The following is a 12047-nucleotide window of genomic DNA, read 5'->3' on the forward strand; positions in this document are numbered from 1 at the left end:
CTTAATAAATCCCCTTTATAAAAGCCGATCCATTTCTGGTGTTTTGCATAACAGCAGCATTAGCAAACTGGAACAGCACATATTTGACAGGAGTTTAATATCCAGAATATAAAAAGAAGCCCTTCAACTCAGCAATAAAAAGACAAAGAACACAAATTATATAATGGGCAAAAGACTTGAATTGACATTTCTCCAAAGAAGATCTACAAATGGCCAAAAGGTACATGAGAAGACCCTCAACATCATTAGCCACTAGGGAAATGGAAATAAAAAACACAGTGAGGTACCATTTCACACCCACTAGAAAGGCTACTATTTTAAAAAATAACACGTGTTTGAGAGGATGTGGAGAAATAGGAACACATTAACTGCTGGTGGAAAAATAAAATAGTGCAGCTGCTGTACAAGACAGTTTGGCAGTTCCTCAGAAAGTTAATTATAGAATTACTGTGTAATCCAGCAGTCCCAATTCTAGGTTTATACCCCAGGGAATTGAGAGCAGGGACTTGAACAGGTATTTGCACACTGATATTCATAGTGACAGTGTTCACAATTGCCGAAAAAGTAGAAACAACCCAAGTGTCTATCAATTGATGAATGAATAAACAAAGTGGCATATACACACAATGGAATATTGTTCAGCTGTAAAAAGAATGAAGTTCTAATACATGCAACAATATGGTTGAGTCTTGAAAACATTACCAGGTGCTTTTGTCTGCATCCTAGCAGCTAGGACAAAAGTATGTAATCTTGACATCGTCAGGCAAACACTCTCAGTCAGGAAATCCACTTTCGACCAAGTGATGCAAAGATGCTGGGACAAGGGAGATTTTGCCCCAGTGCAGAGAGCATAAAAATAGTTCCAGTGGCAGCCAGTCACAGTGGTGCCAATGGCAGGCAATATCCAGTATTGGAAGGGGCAACATCTGGCGTTCTGCAGCTGTGGCCATAATGTCCTTCCCAGTGGTTCTTGAGGTGCAATTTTAGCTGTGTTCCTGATGCTGTTCTTGGTTTCCTGCCTGTTTTCTGAGCCTAATATTCCAAATTTTATGGAAATTTTGTGAGTACCTAACTTTGGGGAAATTCTTTCTGGGCATAAATCCGGAGTTAGTTTTGGTTGCTTCCAGTGAAGAATCCTGATATTTACATGGTTTGACTAGAGAAAGTAGGTCTAGCTTTCTGGGTCTGGGAAATAGCCAGTGAAAAAGTTTGCTTTGGCATAGATTTCATTAGCAAGGAGATGGATCCAGGGTCAGTTCAATTCCTCAACTGCCAATTAATCCTGGCCAACAATTCTAGCCTCTACAGGATTTTCCTTTACACAATCAGCTAAATAGTACAAGTAAAATATGTTTTCATACCTCCTTTTTGTTCATGATAGGCTCAGTTCTATCTCTTTTATGTAAACTTTCCAAGGGCTTTGCTGTAAAACTTTATGCATCATGTAAAGATATAAAGAAATTTACTAAATTTTTGGCATGTACATTATAATCTCCCTCCCACCATCATTCTTTCTAAGTGACAAGAGCACTGGAGCAAAAATGGAGAACATAAGCCCTGTCCCTTGCTTTTTTTCTCTGTAGATGTGTAACCTTAGTAAACCACTTCACTTTTCTGGGCCTCCAGCCTCTACATGTAAAGTATGAGGATAGGGGTTGTAGGAGAAAGGGACCCAAATAAGGTGGGCTGTATCACCTCTGCTATGTTTTACAGAATCAGATTCTGTAAGAAAATGTTGTAACACTGGAAAATTTACCCTGTTCTCTTCTCTCCAACCACCCCCAAATAAGCATCATTATCCATATTTTAATAAAATACAAGGGGAAAGAGGGCAATGAAAGCAGAAAAAATAAAAACAACTTTTTCTTTTAATAGAAGCGCATGAAATATAGCAACTGGTTTTCAATTTTCTAGAGGTTTGTACAATTAACCTTAATTGTTGCCTAGGGAAACCAAACATGCATATTTCCAAGTTTTTAAAGAATTCCATTCATTAAAATAATGGCAGGAGCCAGCCATAGGTAGAGTGATACTTTTACCAAGCACTAGACTTGTAATTTTCCAACATCTGTAGAAAGTTAAAAAACAATCACTACAGTCATTTCAGTTATTTTGAAGCCAGCAATACTTGAGTCATCTTTACATGCTTTATGGGTCCTATAAAATCATCAGATAGATTTTCAAAAGTGTTTGCAGTAAGAACCACACCTCTTTTTTTTTCTGGGCATGGAAAAACCATGTAAACTAGACTTTCAATGAAGCCAGCATTGTGAAGTAACAGACACATAGTTTATTTTTAGAGCCTGGTCTGCCATTAGTACACAGTTGGACACTTTTTAGTCTCACTCAAACATGCACAAAAACATCTTCCTGATCCTTTATAGAGCAAGGTCTCCACCCTATATAGAATATAAAGCATAAAAGTTCAAATCAGAGAGACATCCTTAAAAAAATGCATTGATAGGTGTTTTTTCTTTCAACAGGATTAATTGCCCTAAGCAGTATATAGTTAATGAGGTCTTAAATTATCAGGAATAAATAGGTGTGCTCTGCGCTAACTTCAGCATAAGGCAATGACAGACACTGCCCTTTTCATCTATTTAAGTTTACTTTGGACCCTTTTCCTACCTATTCAGTTTTCCCTTGGTGAGAATGGTCCACAGACTGCCAGCTGCCTCTCTCCTCCCCATGGCCTGCTCTGCTGCCGTGAGTCCTACCCTTATTGGAAGCTGACACTGAGCTAATAAAGAACTGCTGGCAAACAGCTGCAGTTAGGAAATTTAAACTTTGGAGTTTTAGGAAGAGGCAGCTTAGTTCTGCATTACCATCAAGCATCTTAAGAAGGTGCGAGGTACTTTTTGCTTCTAATTAAAACCAGGAAAAAGTTGGATGAAGGCCAGTCTTACATGTCATAAAGTAGATATATATTGGGACAAGCTTTCTCCTTAATAGTTACTTCATTTATATCCTGGATTTTCCAATTTTGTTAACAGGAGAAAACCACTTTCATTCAACTTTTCAAACTAAGAAGTAAAACGGTCATATCCCTGGCAGAGGTAGTACATTGATTTACATTTGTATTAAGGTATACATAACTAATATCAGATTGCTTTCTGATGACTGGTTAAGATAAGGGTAGGAAGAAATGAACATGAAGAAAAAGAATCTCGGGACTTGAGCAGGAAGCATAATGAGTTCACAAGGAAACCATGTACCAGGTACTTTCAAGATGCTGGGGATCCAGTAGTGAATAAAATATTCACATGCTCTATATACCATCCCCCCAGGAATTCTCATTCCAGAGGTGAAAATAGGCAATAAATTAAAAGTCCGACTGGAATTTCTATTGCCAACATTTACCTATTAAGTTCTTTGGTCATCAAGTCAAGCCTGACCTAGAAAAAAAACTTACTTCCCAGCCTCTGTAAGCCTAGTGGGTAAGTCTCAGACCAGCTCACGTCTCTCTCTGAAACGCCTGTTTGCCAGGACTCAAATATGTTCCAGGATAAAAGGCAGGCAGGCAAAAAGGAAGGAAGGAAGGAGAATTCCACTGGAGCCATCCACTGGCAGGAAATCTAGGATGAATGATTTTAGTAATCCCATGAGCTTGTAGATATCGTCAAGATGTCTGTGGTGTGTGGAGATAGATTCACAACATCCCATGAGAGTGTGGTTATAAGACAGCTGAAGCAACAAAACATTGATAAAGTTTGTTCTGCTAAGTCCACTCTCCCCAAAGCTCCCTCTGGCTTCCAACTTACCCCCCACCTGGAACACCTAGACATGTCTGTATTAACCATTGTGCTGCTTTTAGACTTGTATGTGGCTGTTGGTCCTCAACTGTGATCCAACCTTATTCCTCTAATTCATCAGAGGGGCTGTGACTAGCATTTAGCCATCAAGTCTGCACAGAACCTCCCCTGAGTACCCAAATGTCTCAAGTGGGACAGCAAACTTCCGTTCTCAAGTATCTTCCCAGTCTGGCCACAGCCTAACCCTTTCAGGTCCTGTGTCAACACTGTGGGCTAAAGTTGAGGGGATAGATTTCAGAGGAGGGAAATAGTGGGTCTACCTGTGAGACTCTGCAACAGTAGAGTCTGAGGAAAGGGAAAAAGTAGAAAGAAAGGAGTTTCACAGCATTTCACAGAAAGAAGGAGACAAGCAAAAAGCTTTATATATTTTAAAATCTGACCCTGGATTTGTCCTGTCCTGAACGCTGACTATACCAGCCTGTTGGACATTTAGAGAGATGCACAACTGTGCAAGCAAAGCAAATTGCAAACAAGTTTTAGTAATTTCTCAATGAAGGGATTATCCTGTAATTCTCTGTGAACCTCCTATTTTGCAAGCCTAAAGAGAAAACAGTTTGTTCCAGACATGTCTTTTATTGCCTGTCCCACCCTCAGCTAGTTGTAAGGGAAGTTGCTTTTGCCTTCAAGTCCCTGCTGAGTATGCACAACCATGCTCACTTATGGCCAAAATAGTGTCTGCCTCACAAGTTGTTATTGGGATCAAATAAATCATGATTAAAGTGTTTAGGAGAGTGGCACATAATAAGCATTCAAGATGTGTTAGCAGTGATGTTGATAGTGATGATAAGAGATGACAGTGGTAATGATTATGATGATATTAACACATCATTGGCTGTGACTCACTGGACAAGAAGTGCACTTATCCAAGGGCAGCCAATCCAGAAGCAGTACATTGACTTATGGCTTCCTTGGCTGGTTTCAGAAAATGAGCTAGAACAAGAAGAGTTCTCTCTCAGAGAACCGATCAATGGCGGCTGTCTCAGTTTGCCAGGGCTGCTATGACACATACCACAAACTGGTTGGCTTAAACAACAGGAGTTTATTGTCTCACAATTTTTTTTAATTCAATTTTATTGAGATATAGTCACATATCATACAATCATCCAAAGTGTACAATCAATTTTTCAGAGTACCATCCTATAGCTGTGTGTTCATCACCCCTATCTATTTTTTGAACATTTTCCTTGTATCAGAAAAAGAGAAAATAAGAATCAAAAAATAAAAGTAAAAAAGAACACCCAAATTATCCTCCCCCTCTCACCCTATTTTTCATTTAGTTTTTTGTCCCCATTTTTCTACTCATCCATGCATACGTTGGATAAAGGAAGTGTGATCCACAAGGCTTTCACAATCACACTGTCACCCTTTTTAAGCTACATTGCCATACAATCATCCTCAAGAGTCAAGGCTACTGGATTGCAGTTTGATAGCTTCAGGTATTTACTTCTAGCTATTCCATTGCACTAAAATGTAAAAAAGTTTATCTATACAGTGCATAAGAATGTCCGCCAGAGTGATCTCTTGACTCCATCTGGAATCTCTCAGCCACTGAAACTTGATTTCATTTCATTTTGCACCCCCTTTTGGTCAAAAAGATGTTCTCAATACCATGATGTCAGGTCCAGATTCATCCCCAGGAGTCATATCACGTGTTGCAAGGGATATTTACACCCCTGGGAGTCAGGTCCCACGTAGGGGGGAGGGCAGTGAGTTCACCTGCTGAGGTGACTTAGCTAGAGAGAGAGGGCCACATCTCAGCAACAAAGAGGTACTCAGGGGGAGACACTTAGGTACAATTATAAGCAGGTTTAGCCTCTCCTTTGTGGTAACATTGTCTCACAATTTTGTAGGCGAGGAGTCCAATATCAAGGTAATAGTTGGCCATGGTTTCTCTGAAGTCTGTAACATCTGGGTGGTAGCCCAATCTTGGCCTCAATTGCATGGCAATCTGTCTCTTTCTATCTCCTCCTCTTCCTTCTACTTCGATGTCCAATTTTCTTGCTTATAAGGACTTCATCTATAATGGATTAAGGGCCACCCGCATTCTCCCACATCATCAAAGATCCTATTTACAAATGGGTTCACATCCATACCCTAACTCATTTTAACAAATAACAGCTTCAAGGACCTATTTTTGAATGGTTTTATACCCACAGGCCAGGAGTTAGGACTTCAATATGCTTTATGGGGGACATGATTCAATCCCCAACAGTGACTGATTAATGTCATGGACTGGGGTGGCCATTATTGTGGCAATGTGAAGGTTAAAATTAGGAGGGGAATTAAATAAAAGAAGGTTGACCAAACAACAGGCATAGTAACAGGTGCCCTAAGAAGCAGAGATGTTTTGAGACAGTGGGAAAGTAGGGGAGCCCCAAGTACCAACGCCCCGCCTGCCTTTTAATTCTGCTGTCTCAGTTCTGGTTTCTTAAATGACTCTCAGATTGCAACCCTCATACCCAACTTTTTAGTTCTCAATTCAGTGTTCTTAGCATTATTTACATTTTTTTGAGCAGCCCAGAAATACTGACTAGATTTTCAAAATGCTTTTTAGATTATAGTTAATCATATTAAAAATGAGTCAGAAATCATCTGACTTCAAGACTTCCTTTCAAATGTGGTTTACAAATTTTGGAGCAGACCAATTATTACAAACACTAATTAACAGAGTCAATTGTTCATGAACATCCAAATTTCTCTGAGTAGGCCTTCCTAAGCAATTCCATCCTATGGGTCATTATAACAAGATTGCTGGATGTGAGTGCTTTGAGCCAATAAAGTGGCAGAGGAGTGTCAGGGAGTGGAAACAAATGCTCTGGGGCCATTCATGCACAGATGATGGAGTGAGAGTGTATAATACAATAGAGAGTGTAGATACTAACCCAAACTGAAGAGGCATGCGGACTACACCATCAGACCAGTCCTTCCCCAAGTAGATGCCTCAGATTAGTCTTTTGTTGCTTGATGGGAATGTGTTCCCAATAAAACAGCTGAAAATCAAATTTTTAAAATTTGAAATTTGATGTTTTAAATTTTGGAAACCAATTTAATTTTTAAAAAGATGTATGGCAAAGAAAATATATCTGCAGACTAAAATTTATCTGAGGGCTGTCAGTTTGTACTCTTCAGTATAGTCGTATGGGAAACAAACTCTGGTAAAGAACAGTATGACTCACAACTTATCACATTTTCTAAGACCACAGCAGACTCTGTGGTTATACTGTGAAAAGACAAGCAGGCAGAGACTTTATTTTAAGCCTTTTTTTGCCAGAGGAAAATGAAAATGCACATGAGTATTTGTCCAAAAGAATCAAGAAAGGGTTTTAATGTCATCAAATTATGGATCCCCATGATTAATAATTCATACATATATCGGGATGAAATAATGGTAAGTCTCCTAGAACACCTGTATGCCAGTTTGCAATTGTCTTCTCCATTGTGCACATTTCAGAAACAATGTCTAAAAAATTGTGGTATGAGAGCATTTAAAACTTTTTCTATTCCTAACACACTAGTATTAAACCCTTGACTTTTACGGTTGTATTTAAATATACTCTTTGACTATGCTAACACAAGTAGCTTAAATGATGTAAACAAATATTTCAATTTCCCTAGAATAATGTGCTTGAGGGATTTTTACTTTTGAAACTGACCTAATTCATCGAAATAGGATATCCATTTTGACTGAAGTCCAAAATGTCCTTTAAAGAGAAACTACACAGGATACAAGGAAGGATTTTCAGATTGTAATTCAGTAATTACCTTTTCTGTTTCTGTTGCAATTGTCCTGTTATTTTCAAAGGACTACATGGACACTCTGTGAAATGTGAATTTTTATATTCTGTCTTTCTCTCTAAATTCTTCAAATTTAAAGCAAAGTGTTTTCAATGAAGACATTACTTAAAACTCATGTGTCTGGGCCTGGAGATAAAAAGATGAAAGCGATTCAGTCAGTGTTATATAAAAGCTTTATATAAACTTTTTAAAAGCTTTATAAAAGCTTTATATAAACTTTTTCATCTAGTATGAAAAGTACTCACAACTTCCCATTTTAGCCCAACATGTAAAGAGCTTGGACTTTATCATTCTGGTCCTTAGAATAAGGAGAAGTTGAACAAATTAAAGATCAGAGTTTTCTTGGACATATCACAGGATTGAGAATGAATGGCAAACCACCAGTGAAATCTGAACAGACAAGCTGTTGTAGGCAGAATAATAGCCCTGAGAAGAAAACCACATCCTAATCCCTGGAACCTGTGAATGTGATAATTTACATAGCAGATGGAGAATTAAGGTAGCAGATGGGGTTAAGTTTGCTAATTAGTGGACTTTAAAAAAGGGAGTTTATCCTGGATTATCTGGTTGTGTCCAGTGTAATTCCAAGGATCCTTAAAAGCAGAAGATGGAGGCAGAAGAGAATCCTATATCTGGTAATGTTAAATGGTCTTGGCCAGACACAAATGGCTTTGAAGATAGAAGAATGGATCCATAATCTAAGGAATTCAGGTGGTCTCTCCAGTGTGTGTGTGTGTGTGTGTGTGTCTGTGTGTGTGTATGTGGAGGGAAGGGTGGGAGATTCTCCTATAGAGCACTCAGAAAGAACGATTTTTTTTTAAAATTTTATTGAGATTGCCACATACCATACAATTATCCAAAGTACACATTCAATTGCCCGTGGTACCATCATACAGCTGTGCATCCATCACCACAATTAATTTTTTCCAATTTTTAGAACATTTCCATTACTCCAGAAAAGAAATAAAGACAAAAAAGAAAACTCATTTCCTCCCCTACCTGTAACCACCATCCTCCCTCCATTATTGGCTCATAGTATTGGTATAGTACATTTGTTACTGTTGATGAAAGAATGTTAAAATACTGTTAACTGTAGTACATAGTTTGCAAAAGACATACATTTTCTATGTGTACCCCTCTATTATTAGCTTCTAGTTATAGTGTCATATATTTGTTCTAGTTCATGAAAGAGATTTCTAATATTTGTACAGTTAATCATGGACATTGTCCACCACAAGATTCACTGTTTTTTACATTCCCATCTTTCAACCTCCAACTTTCCTTCTGGTGACATATGAGACTCAGCTTTCCCTTTCCACCACATTCACACACCATTCAGCACTGTTAGTTATTCTCAAAATAACATGCTACTGTCCCCTCTGTCCACTTCCAAACATTTAGGTTCAACCTAGTTGAACATTCTGCTCATAATAAGTAACCGCTCCCCATTCTTTAGCCATATTCTATATCCTGGTAACTTTTATTTTGTCTATGTGTTCACATATTATAATTAGTTCATATCAGTGAGACCATGCAATATTTATTCTCATGTGTCTGAATTATTTCACTCAATGTAGTGCCCTCAAGGTTTCTTCATCACCGGTTTTTTTTTTTTTTTTTTTTTGAAGATGGTTTTGTTCACCCACCATACTTTCTATCCTAAGTAAACAATCAGTGGTTCCCTGTATAGTCACATATTATTGTATTCACCACCGTCACCACTATCTATATAAGGACATCTCTGTTTCTTCCACAAAGAAGGAGGAAGAGTTAAAGAAGGTAGAGAGACTAAAGAAAAAGAAAGAAAAAAAACATGACAGCTAAGAAGCAATGAAAGGAAAGATATAATTAAATTAAGTAGAATAAGAGTCAGACAACATCACCAATGCCAAGAGTCCATACCCCTGCCTTATGTCCCTCCCTTTAGCTTTGGCATGTTGCCTTTGTTACATTAAAGGAAGCATAATACAAAGTTTTAGTTAACTATAGTCTCTAGTTTGCATTGATTGTATTTTTCCCCAATACTACCCTATTTTTAACACCTTGCAAGGCTGACATTCATTTGTTCTCCCTTATGCAAAAACATATTTGTACATTTTATCACAATTGTTGAGCACTCTAGGTTTCATTGAGTTATAAATTCCCAGTCTTTATCTTTCCTCTTTCCTTCTGGTGTCCCACATGCTCCTAACCTTTCTCTTTCAACCATACTCACAGTCTTCTTTGTTCAGTGTACTGACATTGCTGTGCTACCATCACCCAAATTGTGTTCCAAACCTCTCACTCCTGTCTTTTCCTAGCTGTCTGTAGTGCTCCCTTTAATATTTCCTGTAGGACAGGTATCTTGTTCACAAACTCTCTCACTATCTGTTTTTCAGAGAATATTTTAAGCTCTCCCTCATATTTGAAGGACGGTTTTGCCAGATATAGGATTCTTGGCTGGCGGTTTTTCTCTTTCAGTATCTTAAATGTATCACACCAACTTCCTTCTTGCCTCCATGGTTTCTACTGAGAAATCCGCACATAGTCTTATCAAGCTTCCTTTGTATGTGATGGATCACTTTTCTCTTGCTGCTTTCAGGATTCTCTTTTTATCTTTGATGTTTGATAATCTGATTATTAAATGTCTAGGTGTAGGTCTATTCAGATCTATTCTGTTTGGGGTACACTGTGCTTCTTTGATCTGTAATTTTATGTCTTTCATAAGAGATGGGAAATTTTCATTGATTATTTCCTCTATTATTGCATGTGCCCCTTTTCCCTTCTCTTCTCCTTCTGGGATACCCAGGACACATACACTCATGCATTTCATGTTATCCTTCAATTCCCTGAGATGTTGCTCATATTTTTCCATTCTTTTTCCCTATCTGTTCTTTTGTGTGTAGGATTTCAGGTCTCTTGTTCTCCAGTTCTTGAGTGTTTTCTTCTGCCTCTCGAGATCTGCTATTGTAAGTCTCCATTGTGCTTTTCATCTCTTGTGCTGTGCCTTTCATTTTGATAGATCCTGCCAGTTGCTTTATCAAACTTTTGATTTCTACTTTATGTTCTCCCAGTGTTTTCTTCATAGCCTTCATCTTTTTTGTTATATCTTCCCTGAACTCATTGATTTGGTTTTTGATTTCATTTAGCATATTTCTTTTAAAATCTTTAATTGATTGTTTCATTAAAGTGAAACAATATCTCAACTGTATCTTTCTTTTTTTTAGTTTGAAAGCAATCACTGTTTATTAACTGAACAGATTATAAAAGTAATCATAGTAGACACCTTAGTTCATCCTTCTAATAAGCCTATTGATCTGGTATTCCTGATTGCCAGCATCTCCCCCTTCTACAAAATGGGTGGTCTTTTTGTTCATCCTCCTTCTTGGAGAAGATAATTTGAAAGACCACAGGAAGTTGTTTACTTCTTTGAAGCATTTCCCAACAGTATAGATCTCATAAATCAGGTCCTCCATGGAGATGATGCCATATTTACCAAGAGATCATGCAATCAGAGAGCTATCTGTCAAGGCAGTCTGCTTCTTATTGATTTTGCCATAACCACGCTTATAGACTAGTTCATTTACTGACTTCAGGTTCGGGTACCCCCATGCAATATATGGTTCCACAATCCTCAGCATGTTAATTGAGGCCTTGTTGGGCTTAACAAAGGTGCCATTGAAGATTTGGCGAAGGCGAAGAAGTTGCAACACTTTTCGGACCTTTGGGCTCACGCCATTGATACCTCTGATCCTGATGACAAATGCCAATTTGGATTCCGCAGGTACATAGAAGTTGCCAGCTTTTCTTGCCATTCTAACCATTCGAATCTCAGTTCTGTACATTTGCCTATAGTCCTTGTGATAGTGCTTGGCTTTTTCATAGATAAGCTTCCTCCTTGCCTTTCGAAGCATCTTTTGGGCAAACTTCTTTCTCAAGTGCTTGATATTCAGTTTGGCAAAATTCCTTTGCTTTTTCTTGAGGGTTTCCAGCACAGCCAGAACCTTCTTCTTATCTTCAACACCCTTCATGGTTCCACTCAACTGTATCTTAACTGAGGTATAACTTTGTTCCTTTGACTGGGCCATATCTTCATTTTTCCTAATATAGATCATAGTTTTCTGTTGTCTAAGCATCTGGGTTCCTTAGTTACCCCAGTCAGATTTCCCCAGACCAGAATGAGTTTAGGTTTCAGAATGGGGTTTTATTCAGGGTGTATCTTAGAGGAATGACAGACTTTCCTGTGAGGTTTCTAGTTGCTGTGCTTTTTCTAACCTGCCCAGCAGGTGGCGCCTGTCAGCCTGGCGCTCCCAACTAGTGTAAGGAGGTGTGGCCTCCTTACTTTCTGTTTTGGCTGTTTTCCCCCAGGCTCTGGGGTCTGGTTCCCAAGAGAAAGCTGGGTCCCACCTCCTTACTCTTGAGAAGATAACCCCCTGGGGGGTTTTCATCTGCATTTGAATT

At 38.5% G+C, this 12047-nt stretch overlaps 1 protein-coding gene across 1 annotated transcript; it reads right to left on the minus strand.

Moving 5' to 3' along the window:
- Positions 1–11089: 11089 nt before the first annotated feature.
- On the minus strand, positions 11090–11674 carry LOC119525976 (60S ribosomal protein L7-like). Its single transcript, XM_037824781.1, has one exon. The coding sequence runs from the start codon at positions 11672–11674 to the stop codon at positions 11090–11092; it is 585 nt and encodes a 194-aa protein (XP_037680709.1).
- Positions 11675–12047: the final 373 nt, after the last annotated feature.

This window comes from Choloepus didactylus, chromosome 1 (assembly GCF_015220235.1).
Source record: "Choloepus didactylus isolate mChoDid1 chromosome 1, mChoDid1.pri, whole genome shotgun sequence".
Classification (NCBI taxonomy): Eukaryota; Metazoa; Chordata; class Mammalia; order Pilosa; family Megalonychidae; genus Choloepus; species Choloepus didactylus.

What these genes read in the sequence shown, in the direction of transcription:
- LOC119525976 (XM_037824781.1), bottom strand. Translation starts at nt 11,674, where the DNA reads ATGGCCCAGTCAAAGGAACAAAGTTATACCTCAGTTAAGATACAGTTG.